The sequence below is a fragment of the Pygoscelis adeliae genome, unplaced genomic scaffold (assembly GCF_000699105.1).
Source record: "Pygoscelis adeliae isolate BGI_AS28 unplaced genomic scaffold, ASM69910v1 Scaffold21, whole genome shotgun sequence".
NCBI lineage: Eukaryota > Metazoa > Chordata > Aves > Sphenisciformes > Spheniscidae > Pygoscelis > Pygoscelis adeliae.
Window position 1 is genome coordinate 2,832,142 of NW_008824243.1, and position 14,007 is coordinate 2,846,148.

The 14,007-nt window shown below is 35.3% G+C and overlaps 1 protein-coding gene across 1 annotated transcript in view; it reads left to right on the forward strand.

The window, feature by feature from the left end:
• SGCZ (sarcoglycan, zeta) overlaps window positions 1–14,007 on the forward strand; it is a 233,647-nt gene that overhangs the window by 203,402 nt on the left and 16,238 nt on the right. Inside the window, exon 5 of the mRNA XM_009335134.1 lies at window positions 4,762–4,834. Within this exon, the coding sequence (XP_009333409.1) occupies window positions 4,762–4,834 (73 nt within the window). The remainder of the gene's footprint in view (window positions 1–4,761; window positions 4,835–14,007) is intronic.

The window sequence follows — 14,007 nt, forward strand, 5'->3', positions numbered from 1 at the left end:
CAGGAATGTGTAACTAGTTTTGCTTGTAGCAAAAGGGTCGCTTTGGTTTGCTCTGTGTCAGAAAAGTATGTTTTAAAGGTCTGGTGTTTATAAATCTGCTATGCATAAAGAGGTTTTTCTATAAATACAGAATTGGACTTTTGGCCTTTTTGCCTGACTCGTGCTATTTACTGAGTTTTCTCCAGCAACCTCTGTAGCGACTGGTATTCTTTGACCAGTATTTTGCCTTCACAGATTCTTCTTTCCTAGTGAAGTCTTTACTTAGCTCATTCTCTTCCACTGGAAGCTGGAGGTGGGAGTAATTTTATTCAGTTACACTTACAGTTTTGATTTTACATCCTTTGCACATACTCCGTGCCCTTGCTATTTTATTTCCTCTGAAAGTTCACTTTTTATAGCTATCCATTCTAACTCATGTTCCTTTGAATTCAGTTCCCTAACTACTTCCTTTTGAGCTGTATTTGAAAGGGCTTGAAGGTTCAAGCCTTTTCTTTTTATTCTTTTTTTGTATTAATTCATCTCTCTCTAGAATTTCACTCGTCTCAAAGTAGGTCTTGGTTATGATTCTGTAAGTCAGGGGATACAGTTAATAGAGCCTTGTCTTATTTCTGTAAAAAATATAAGTGTTTTAACATTGTAAATTATTAAATACTTAAAGTATATTTCTTTCTGTTGTGGTTTAACTCAACAGGCAGCTAAATACCACACAGCTGTTCGCTCACCGCCCCCCCGCCCAGTGGGATGGGGGAGAGAATCAGGAGGAAAAAAAAAAGTAAAATTCGTGGGTTGAGATAAAGACAGTTTAATAGGACAGAAAAGGAAAGGAAAATAATAATAATAATAATAATGATAAAAGAATATACAAAATAAGTGATGCACAATGCAGTTGCTCACCACCCGCTGACTGATGCACAGCCAGTTCTCAAGCAGTGGTCACCCCTCCCCCGGCCAACTCCCCCCAGTTTATGTACTGAGCATGACGTCCCATGGTATGGAATATCTCTTTCGCCAGTTCGGGTCAGCTGTCCTGGCTGTGCCCCCTCCCAGCTTCTCGCTGGCAGGGCATGAGAAGCTGAAAAGTCCTTGACTAGTGTAAGCACTGCTTAGCAACAACTAAAACATCAGTGTGTTACCAACATTATTTCCATCCTAAATTCAAAACACAGCACTACACCAGCTACTAGGAAGAAAATTAACTCTATCCCAGCCAAAACCAGGACACTTTCATTAAAAATATCATGCTATTCACTTTGAATCCTGATTTATATTGTTATATTTATTATTCATAGAAAGGTATGTTTGTAGCACCGTTTCCTATGCAGTACTGAACTACATGATCTAACTTCCCATCAAAGCACTACAGATTTACACATAGTAAATTAAAAAATAAATAATAGCTTTCTATAGTTTCTCTTCTATTCTGTATTTTTAAGTAATGTTGATCCATGTCTTTTATTTACTGTACAATCCCTTTCCATTTTTCTTGATTCTGCTGTTCAACTGCTGGTAACACATCAGTAAATTCTGGCTGGCTGATCTTTTTCACCTTTCTTACTAAAAACAGGATAATCGTAAGTGCCTGCTTTCCTTCCAGTATAAATTAAAAGGAATTGGAGATATTCTTGAACTTGTTGATAGCATATTTTCTGAGGATAAAACATTTACCACAAGAACTGTTATACTTTCACTTTAGAGGCCATGTGAGAAGAAAAAAACGTATGTGGGATTATATCTTCAAATAACAAAAGGAGTACATTTGGTTTGAGTTTTAACTATATTTTATTTAATTATATCAGTTTATCCTTAATTCCACCTGCCTGGATTTTCAGCCTCCTTGGACAAACTTGGTCTTTCTTTCCAAATTTCTATTTTGTTAGGAGAGAAAGGCCTTCTTATCTTTTAAACAAATGCTGCTGAAAGTGAGGAAATACTAATGCTGGCTTAGAACGATCTGTCATTTATCTTTTGTCATCAGTCTTTGCCTAATATTATCTTTGGCATTTCTGATTGATTTAGTGTCTGACCCATACCACAGTAATGTTTTATACATGTTTGCATTAATTCTGGTCTTTCAAATATTACAGCTGTGGTCTCCTCATAAGTAAAGACTGGCAATTCTGCATCCTGCTCGGTTATTTACATCTTCATATCCTATTGCCACCTTCAAAAATACAAAAAGCTCTTGGCCTTGAAAGTATTTAATTTTGCTGATGAAAAAGGTGAATGGGATCTGGAAGCATATTCTTTAACTTCTGATATTCAGCTCCTGTAGAATTTCTTGCATGCCGTTATAGATGGGAGTGAGATTTCTTTTGAGTGAGAGAAAGCCTGACTATGCAGACATGCTATTCCTGTCTCTTAAAGGTAGCAGAATTGCAAGGCAATGTCAGGTTTAAAAAGCAGATTCTGCACAGCACCTCTGTGAATACCTTTTAGGTAAAAAGATATGCTGTTTTTTCCCGCCTGTGGTTCTCCATAACACTCAGAAAAGTTTGGTTATAGAAAGTGGGTTTGGTTGTTTTCTTGTGAGATCTTCAAAGCAGCAGTTGTAATGAAAATGTTTACAGTATGCTTTGCCAAGATATTTGTAAAGCTTATAGATTTCTGGAGATAAAAACCTAGGACTTGACTTCATTACTCTCAGAAATCATAGAATCATAGAATAGTTTGGGTTGGAAGGGACCTTTAAAGGTCAAAAATCCCCTCTTCTTCATCTCTTGGATACTCCATAGCAGTAGAGTATTTTACAATGAAGGGGTTTTTTTTTCTGTTTGTTTTTCTTTTTTTTTAAATGGAAGTGGTGTTTAGAAGATGACGAACAATGATGATTTTCTGACAATAATTTAGTTTAATTAGATTTTTTTAGCTTCTTGCTCAGGACATTTTCTCTTTAACACTGTAAAATGGTATTATCAATTAAACATTCTATAGCCTCATTCTGCTTTCAAATCCTGGTAAGATCAGTTTTCTAAATGTTATTGGTTAACTGCAAAAATATCTAAATATTTATCTCCATTAACAGTAAAACTTTCTGAAAATACTTGTGAAATATTTAAATAAAATATTTAAATAATTGAAAATACCTTATTGTTTTTAAAATATTGTAACAATTAGAGTGGTGCCTCTGTTCTGTTGAACACTTCTTACACAGCTACTGTGAGATACTGTTGGTATATTTTTAAGTTTACTCAGAATTCAAGGCTCAGAAAACAAGAAAACTTCTGTTGTTGAAATACAGCAATTAATCCCAGAATAGTTAGTAATCAACTATATCCCAGACAGTTTCCTCGATCTTCTTTCCAGTGGTAGAAGGTAAACGCATTACCTGTTTTAGATGTGTTTTTATTCAGTTCTTTCATCTTTACTGGTGGTTCTCTGTTGGAAAGACTTTCACACAGTAGGTCTAGGCTATTTTCATTACATGGTGCCCAGTACACATCTTCGGAGAAGGAAAGTAAAAGCTTACAGGCACATGGATAACCCCACAAATCTAAGTTTATATAAGTGGAAGACAAAAATAATGGCATTGGACAACTCAGTAAACAAAAATAGACATGACGATAGGGTATAGGGTTCAGGGGAAAAAAAAGACAAACTTTTGAATGCCTAACAACATAGGTAGGCTATTGTTATCTATTAAATATAAATTGAGTAGTATAAATGACTGTTATGCATTCAATCCTTGTGTCTGAGAGTTACAAGAAATACTGATTTTATAGTGCTCTTCACTACATGTTAGTTTCTTGAGTTTTCTATTATTTTAATAAAGAACTTTCTGTAATCAGATATTTATTAATTTTTTTGGTCTTTTTTCATTCTCCTTAAAAAATAATTGCATTTAAAAAAGGAATTGTGTAAATATTTGTCTTTTTTTCAAATAACTTCAGTGAACATTTATCAGAACCCTAATTTTTCATTGAAAAGGGGTTTTTCAATGAAAAATTTTGGTCATGTAATTCAAAATGTGGAATTATCATATGCAATTTGGACCTAGTCATAGAAAAGTAATAGAAATTTAATGTTATGTAACATCTATAGAATGTTATTATATTACATTCTAAAACCTAGTTATAGAAATTAAAATACAATAAAGAATCAATTCAGTTTTAGGAAATAGTTACCCATTTTCTTTGCCTTGATTTTGAGTGCCCAGTAGGAGATACATGAGTGTCCACTACCAACACTAAAACCAAAGGACATTCCAGATAAGTCTCTTTAATTTCTTTGAGAAGAAAAGTTTTCAGTGAGACAGGTCTGATGGAAGGAAACTCTGAAGCTGTCAGATATTGAGATTCAGGCTAGCAACTTCAGCTGGTAGACTGTTATTTCAAAACTTTTGAAAGCTTGGCGTCTCAATTTAAGTAGTCAAAATGAGCATGATGCAAAAAATAGTAGACACTTCTAAAATGTGTTTTTGTCAAACAAACCTATGATATTCTTTTCCTTATCTGTAAAACAATCCATCTCCAAAGTCTTGTGATGAGCATTCAGGCAAGTCAGTGCTGAAAAGTTTGGATCTATAAAAGTTTTCAGGTTTGTATGTGAAATTAATCTACTGGTAAGCAGAAGTCTGAAGTTTCACATGATGTCGGTCCAGTTTTTGATATAGAAATACAAACATAAATATGAAGAAATATTGATAATCATTACTATAGGATTCAATCAGATATTTTGTCCTAAAAATGTCAATTTGTGGTCATACATTTCAATGTGTTTTTACTTTCCAAAGTAATTGTACTGTATTTTATTTATGTATTTTAGGCACGGAAGGGGCAGTGTTTGGGCACTCTGTGGAGACACCCCATATCAGAGCAGAACCTTCCCAAGACCTCAAGTAGGTGGTGTTCAAAAAGTTGTTTTAAGATCAAGTATTCTCAAAAATAATTAAGTCTTAATTAAAAGCAAATATCTGTATAATAATATATACTGCCTACTCAGTGACTCATACATATCCAAAATACTGGTAGACTCCAATTTTTTCTTAGTTAAAAAACCCCCACAAACTTTTGTCACACAAAATGTATGATACATTACTTTTATAAATGACTTGCCTCCTGTAGCAGAATCCTTGAGAAGTATATTTTCCCCAGAGATTGGAATAGTCAGGTGTTTTTAAGGTCAAATGAGTATGGTACTGTTTAGTAGCATCATACCCAGATTTTGATTTTTTTTTTTTTTTATGAGCTGTTACAGAACATATAAGTCAAGTGAAAGTAAACAGTCCCAGATTTTTTCTTCAAGTGGTGTTTCTGGGTTGTTAGGTTTTTTGAATACTACACACACACTTCAAAAATTAATTGCCAAGTGAAGCTACATATGTAAATGTAAAAAATCCAAAGTTTTCTGTACATAGTCACAAAAGTGGAGAAATAAGTAAATAGTAAAAGATCAAGTCTAAGACTTACTAAAGCATCTACAGACTGGGAAAGAAAAAATTTAGAAAGGTTTATAGTGAAAGCTTTTTCTTGAAGTGCATGTATGTGTACTGTTAAATACTAATCTAATTTATATGGATGACTAATGAGAATATATGACAATCGCAGAAAATCAAAGGTCCTTCCTTGTGTTTCTTTCAGCAGAACTGGAGAGAAACAGTGTAGACTTTGATTCAATTCTACTATGATTCCTAAACATTATATATCTATCCCTTTACCTGCCCAGCAGTGTTTACAATGAATTGCTACAGAAAAACATTGTTAAATGCCCTTCCCTATATTTGCAAAGGCATTTAGGATCATCAACCAGTAATGATGTTGCAGAAATCATGTGCGGGAAGATGCCCACGTGGACAAGTTTGACCACTGTATGTGGGGTGTAAGAAGTAAATGATTGTGTTTGATTATTTACACTAAACATTTTAAGGTAATGTAATGATTCGGGGTCTTCCAGGGGATCCTACTTATTAGATTTTAATCTTAAAAATCCCTATCCCCTGCCAAGACTCCTGTCAGTCCTTTGTTGAGTAGTTGTAAAGGTATTTATTAGTGATGACCACCAAGGTGGTATGGTCTCTAATCAAAGGGAGTTCAGCAGAAATCAAAGTGGAAACATAACAAGCTTTTTTTTTTCAGGGGCCCAAAAATTTGAGTAAGAGGGTGGAACTTGTCCCACTCAAAAGAATGTGGAGACATTGCTTTGTCTACCTCTTTCTAATAATTAAATAAAAACACCAGAGTGCAAATGTATGGTAAAACAGATAACCCTGTGTCTTCAGATTCACTAGGGTTAAAATCACGTCATGTTGCTTGTGAAACTTAAATATTGGGCATTCACCTCTCCTGTCCTTTGGCTTTATTTGTTCCTATGATATCCATTGTTGCTTAATGTTTTTCAACTCCACCGTTCCTTCAGCTCATTTTTCCAAGGTGGACGTAAATTAGTGAGAATTTTCCATTCAACTTTCTGCCCTCTCATTAATAATGAACTTAACCCAAACTTTTTATTTAAAAAACTGATGAAATGGAAACCCTTGCTGTTTGGTCAAGCAGCATTAGCTGATGTGTAAGTGATTTTATTCTTAATATAGTCAGTCTATATTGTGTTCTGCAAGCTTTTGTACACATGTGCTCCTATATATTAGTTAGGATTCAGTGATATTCCTTTTTTAAAACTTTCAAGTCATTTTAAGCTTCTTAAAACGATGACGACTACTATTAGGACAGAGTTTTCTTGGCTTTTGGCATGAATCTTCTCGAGGGTAACCTGCAGACCCTTTTTAACTTTGTAGCTTGAAAGAACTATAAATAATTGTGGGTTTGTGTGATATCTTCTGACAGCAAAATACAGTTAGACATTCAGATCATATATATCCCTTTGAAAATTCCAGTTACCATATGCCTTTTAATCATATTTCAAATGATTTAAAAAAAAAAAACAAACAAACAAACTGTTGCTTGGGTTTTTTTTAAGTTCAAGACCTGCATTCATTTTCCCAAAAAATAAAATGGCTTTTTTTTGCTAATTTAAAAAATGTTGTCAGAAAGCAGTGGTTTATCGTTTAAATGTTTGTTTGCCAAATATGCCCAAACAAAGAGGTCACCAAACCTAATATGACATTTCCCTGTGGCCTCAGAAGCTACCTCTGTCACAGAAACAAAAGAATACCAGAACCCCTTTTCTGGCTTCAGGCCCAACTGATACAACTACATTGATATTGTAAAATCATTTTATCCTCTAAAACAGAATAGTTGCATCCTAAATGCCGAGTGGGAATGGTCTTTGACTCATGCTATCTTTCAAACAGTGCCTGCAAATTGTTTGGGAGAGTTGTAACTGACTCTCAATTGACTCTCAAATATGCCAGCAACTATTTAGCTGCATAGATGATTGAGTTCCAGTGGTCTGGCCTGGGTCCTACCACTTTTTAATGTTTTAGTATAAACTTAGCCAGTGTCCAGTAGATCATACTGGCAGTCCTAAAAAGATGTATTTTTACAAATGCCGCATCTCTGCGCCTTGGGACTTTTGAAATTAACGGTAACATGGGAGAGTAGAAAGTTTGCTGAGTTGACATTAAAGTTCATTTTTTCAGTGGACACAGGTGATTGCAGTATGACAGCAAGTTGCAGTGCATAAATGCAAATATCTTAGGCTATGAGAATACTTGTATACAGGGCTGAAATATAACAGAATTTACATTATATTTTTAATTAAAATATAAATGATCCCATATTTTTCATGTTGGAATATGTATTTGTGGTCAAGTAATAAACCTCAGACATCAAGATATGAGTATATTTAAGTAATACCCTTTTTTTTTTTCCCCCCTCCAAAAAAAAGATGCTGGAAAACTATTCATAACCTTGGATATGTCAAACAATTCACTACTGAATTTAAAAAGTGGAATTCTGACCACCTTGATTACTGGGAATGAAACTGAACTATAAAATTTGGACTAAGATTTTGATACCCACAAGCCTCATCGTGTTTGCCCCAAAAGTCCTGGGATTTTAACTCAATCTATTCTGGACAGGGAGCCAAAACCAAAAAGTCAGATTCATTTTAGCTTCACATATCTAAGTTTTGCCTCAGCCACTCTTTGTTCTATAGCCAGATTTTGAGGTCTTCACACAGAGAAACATCTGTAATATTTGCTATTAAAAATGTGTTGTGTAAAAATAAAATTCAGTTGTGATTTAAAATAATTCCTTCCTATATGCCCAGCCACTTTGGTCACATCTTTCTCCTGTCTTACATTTTCAAATAATAGCTAGCAAGGTTTTGCTTTCAGAAAATGTTTTTCTACAGTCCTTTGTGAAAGCTGGTAAGCCCTTTTGTGTCAAATCCCAAAAACTAATTAAATCTGACTTTCATTAGCTGGGATAAGCAGCATAAAAGAATCATGCCTTAGAATCAGGAAAATGAATTATATCTTAATAATTTAATCTTCGTATTTCTCTCGCTACTTTTTCTCACAGGAACACAGTTAGGAAAACTAAACTGCCAATATAATAGGTCCCCAAATATTTGTTTTAGGCTAATAGTGCATTAAAACATGGTGCACTAATAGGTAATATCCATGCACAGAAGAGGGTGACTAGTTAAATGCAGATAGCTTTGCCCTCAATAACCTCCTTAATAAGGGGGTAAATTAATTTGTTGTTCTCTGGAGATAACTGCAAGATCAAATTTAATAGGGTTTTTTTTCTTTTCTATGTCAAGCCCCACATACCATTGACTATCAGCTAATCCTGCAAGCTAATGCTGGGCATAATGAGATGAAAATTGATCAAGCGGCAAGGAACCACCCAAGCTAGTAAGATCCTACTTACCTCTGATAAGAATTAAAAATACACAGATCTTGCACAAGAGGACTCTTTCACTCAGAGTTGCCCGATGGTTTGCGAGAGCCATCTTTTTTTGGCATTTAACGGGTGGTTTAATAATAGGGCAAAATATCTATTCTATAAAAGCCTGGAGCCAGAGTAGGCATCAAAAAGAAATTTTGACATTAACTTGTTAGTCGTCTGAGCAGGTTGAGAGTAACAAAAGCACTGGGACTCTGCTCATCTATTTTACCCAGCAATCAAATAATAAACCAAACCTCATGAAAAGGGAGAAGATGCAGTAGAGTAAAAAAACCCAGCTTCCTTCCTATGCTATTTTAATGATGACAGGTTCTAGTTATTTTCTCAGTATTCTTTTTTAATAAAGTGGAAATATTTACTATTTAAGTTTTCAGAATTTGTATTTGGTGTTTAAATAGTTATTTCAGTGCTTGGGCATGTGTATTGACAGAAATTTCTTTGCTTAGTCTTATCCCTAGCTGTTAAAAGTATGATTTTTTTTTTTTAACATACATGTTCCTACAAAAATAGAGATGGGTGTAGTAAAAATGTGAAAAATTGCCAAAAATCAAGCTTCTTTTTTTACATATATATGCCTATATATATATTTTTTAAATTGAAATGAACAGAGAAGAAAGCTAGTAATAAAAGGTTATAATTACTATGCAGATAGAACACAGTAGGAACAAAAGGTAACTAGGTATGGCTCTTAAACTGAAAGAATAATTTGCTTTAGTGTTCAGTGATGATGATTATATTTGACATTGGAGAAGGGAAAAGGCTCTAGTAGGAACTGAGATATGAAGGAAAAAAAGTATTGCTATCACAATAGATAGCAAAATTTATTGAGTTTTGTGTGGTTAATTTAGCAGGCTGGATAATCTCTATTCCTGATCTGTGACTGAACTAAGTGTGAAAATAAGGTCAAATAGCCAAAATTTATAGTAAAGCTTTCAAAGTGGAAAACACACACTGTGGGGCTGATGGTTTGGCAAAGGTAACACGTATAGTGAAATAGATAGAAAAAATGGGTTAAAAGAGTCATCTAGTATGTTAGACCCTTTAGTCTGAACTCACTAGTATGCAATGCTTTACAATATTATTTTGAAAGATTCATTAAAGAAAAGAATTATGAAGGGCTTGAAGATAAGTAAATATTGGGATGAAATAGAAGGTGGGTAGATGAAGGTAGGGACATGGTTTAGTGGGCATGGTGTTGTTGGGTTGATGGTTGGACTCGATGATCTTGGAGGTCTCTTCCAACCTTAATGATTCTATGATTCTATGATTCTAGATTGTGCCAATCCAAAGAAATATTTTTCCCTTGATAAGATACCTGATCTTCTAGAAAACAGAAAACAGGTAGAATGGAGTTTAAGTACAGTATTTGATATAGTGCTATATCTAATGAGAAATTAAAAGGCAAGACAGAGAAGAGTATATTTAAATAAATTTTAAGTGGTACTAATAAGCGTGTATTTTTCAAATCCCTCCTTCAGCCTGGAGGGAGATTGCAAGGAGAGTTTCTTCAGGACTGATCTTATTTCCAGTTTTAATAACTCTCTTTGTGCTAGAAAGAGGTACACAGGTTTGGAAGCACTGGCAATCAGAAAGTCTTGAGCACTAGAATAAGAATATTGTGAAACTCAACAGTATGATGGTGAATATCGGATGAAATATTAGATAGAAATTTGCATTCTGCCTCTCAGATGCAAGAGGTTCTGGAATAGCCTTCCAAAAGGAACAAAAGGGACAACTAAAGCTCTTTATTATCAGTGACTGGATTATGTTTGCTTTATGATTATGCCATGCCATGGTTTCAGAAACGCACGGATAGGCTCCAAGCATACCTGTCTCAGGCTAAGCGGGTTCTGAGTGTAAATATAACACCCTATGAATCCTATCTCAAAACCCGTGTAAAGCTTGGAGCCATAGAAAGCATTTGCGCAGTGCTGAGTTAATGAAAGACAAGGCAACTTTACACTCTGCAGATTAGTGTGAAGGCAGCTGAGGATCTTTCTTTACATGAAGCCCGCTCAGGTCTAACAGCAGCTGTGACCAGCAGAGGTGCTCAGAGTCCCAGGGGGAGATGCTCAGGATTTCAATAGCACCCTCAGCTCCAGCAAGGCTTGTTGCATCTGAGGTTGCCCCAGGGCTGTTACACCGCTTCCAGACACAAGCTGCTGCTGCGTGTTCAAGAAATTCTAGTTCCATGTAGTTCCAGCCTAGCACTAGATACGAAAGCACATGCTTTGTTCAAGTATTTCATTTTCACAGATATTCCAGGTAGATGTGTTTAACTATTTTTTTTAATGGAAATTCAACAACAGCCCTCAGCGCCAGAACTAATTTCTGAAATGCTTTGGACTCTAAACCAAATACAGTCTTGTTCCACCATACCCACATACTCCTTTTTGCTGTAGTTTTTCTGATGAAATGTGATTTGATATACTACTTATAGTCCATAAAATTTGTACTCTACATCATTAAGGCCAAGTAACACTGCTGTAACATCCATAATATTTTCATTTCCTGTCTTTCTTATGATTTTAAGCAAATAGTCTTACTAGTGCAATAATAAAAAGTGCTATTTGTATTTTTTTCATTTGAGCAACATTTAATTTCCTTATTCTTTCCTTATACTAAATTCATCCCCAGAGATTTTTTTGCTCAAGTTGTTCTTTTTTCCCCTTCACAGGAGTATCTCCATTTTCTACGCCACTCTTCAGCCACTTTCCCAAGAAAACAAAGCTTCTTAATTTTGCTATCTATTCTCTCCCCTCATATCCCTGATAATTTGTGAAGCAGCTAGGCAGTTTCATCCATATTTGATAGAAAGGTGAAAGATCCTTAAGTTTCTATGCGTTTTCTGCAAACGAGTGCCTAACTAGAGATGCTAACAGAAAATCAGCTAGTATTGTAAGTATTTAGTGCTCTCAGTTTACCCATTTGTACACACATGGCTTCAGACTATCCTCAACTTCTGACATATCTTGCTTCATGGTCAGGTCATGGTTATGGTACGTGGAGGACATGGAGTTTCTAGCAGTGTTGTGGTTGTGGGTGCAGAGGGTACGGTTTGGGTTCTTGTCCTAGCACCATGTTGGAGCCAGACAAAGGATCTGAAGCTCATACAGGCTGGGTGTAAGAAAAAGGAGGTTCAGAGGATGAGGGGTTGTGTGGTGGATAGTTACAGGGAGCACATGAGTTTATAAAACTATTAGTTCCACAGTCCACCAAACAGCTCCTATTGCTTATATCTATAATAATACAGAGAACTCCAGAGGTAGCCTAAGCAGTAGAGAAGAATGAATGATTTTACATGTCTTATCCTGCAATTTTGATTCTATCCTCAGTTGTATTTCAAGATAGAATTCACTGCCAAAAAGAAAGAAAAAAGCTATTTGGCTCCTTCATAGTCTACCACTCTATTTTGTCTTGCCGAAGGTAAAAAAAATCTCTCCAGTTCTTTCCGAAATGGTGCTTACCCTAAAAAAGTGACTGAAAGTAAAGTCACCAAACCTTTTTTTTTTTTAAGGGGCCATTTTCTTCTTGGACTGTTTAGATACAGTCCAAGTATGAGCCACTGGAGACTATATTCCAAGCTCTCTGCTATGCTTAATCTGCAGAGGTTGAAGCCGACCTGTCAAAGGAGTTTCAACAGAATAATTTTCCACATGAGATGCAGTTTCCTCAAGATGTGGATCAAAACCATGTCACAGTTTATGTCAACTAAAATATATCCATTTATATCAGCTTAAGGCCCTTTAGGGAAACAATATTGAAAATATCATTAGAAGATTACAGGGGGTCTGGACTGTCACTTCCTAATCACAGGAAGCTAATGATTTTCAAAACAGAGAAGATTTTATGTCATCCAGTTCTCATGTGTTTCTAGTTGTTCAAAGAGCCCAGTTTGGCTCTTCAGCCTCCCCCAGGAGCTTTATGTCCAGATCTTACTCTTGACAGCCACTTGAGCATTATCTGTGGGCATGTTGCTTCAATCTCTTTCTGACAAGATAGATTTCTATTTTAAGAAAATATATTTTGAAAGACAACTCAGGAAATGAAGCTATATCTGGAAAGAAAATAAACTTCGTGTAAGGATGTTTAGTGGAGTGGCAGGGCATGTGTAGAAGGGGTTTCAGGACAGAACAAAAGTAAGGAAGATTATAGGGAGGGGAATGTTTTGGGTAGAACAGGGGTAGCTCTAAGATGTCAGCGCTATGAGGAATCCTTTTGCCATACCTTTCCTTAAGGGACTATTTTGCATTGTCTCATATGCAAATATTTGCCTTACAGCCTGAAAGTTTAGACTTTCAAGCATGTTGTGGTATTTCTCTAAGAAATAAAAGCGCAGGTTCTAAACCTTACATTTCTACTGATTTTCCTGATTTTCAAAGTTTTGAGTTTTAGTGGACTTTACATGCTAGAATGCATGATTTTTTACTACCTGAGATTCCAGTTAGGTTTTTGGTTTGTTATGTTCTTAATATTATTTCTGATTTTGATAGTTTCCCTGTCTTTAGCTATTCTGGCTATGCCCTCACCCACTCTAAGAAACAACCGTGCATTAAGTTCTCTTTAACCTTCCTCACATCACCTGTTTATTTTGCTCTTGCTTTAAACATTTGCTCTCTCCAGCACTCCTCACCTTTCCTTGATGTTTGTTTACTTTTTCTAGTCCTTTAATAACATCATGAAAAACTCTTCAATGAAATTTTATTCCTTACTTTTCCTCCTCAGTAACTAATGTTTGTTATATTCTCAGAAGAGATCCTTTATTTCCCTATGTGGGGAAATTGTTTTTCTGCTTTATCATCTATATCAAATAACATTAAAATATTCAGTTGTTTGAGGTGTTGCTATGATAATGCAGACCCACTGAACTGAAACTAGTGGTATGTACAGGGCAATTAGAACTCAGATTTGAGCCCGATGAGGTGATTTCTGGGTTAATGAGAATTTCAGAAGTTATAATAAGGGCATGCTGACACGTGCCATAGTCAGTGACATGCAGAGCACGGACATAACATGAAATGCTATACTGAATGCCATTCTACTGTTCTGATTTAAGTCAAGAAAGTTTCCTCTTTATTCAAGTTTATTGTCCATGAGTTGCAAAGTTGGATATTGGAAAAAAAAGTCATATTAATATTTACTGGTTTAGGCCATTTATTTAACTTTCTCTTACTTAAGACTCATGTTGTAAAGTCACAAA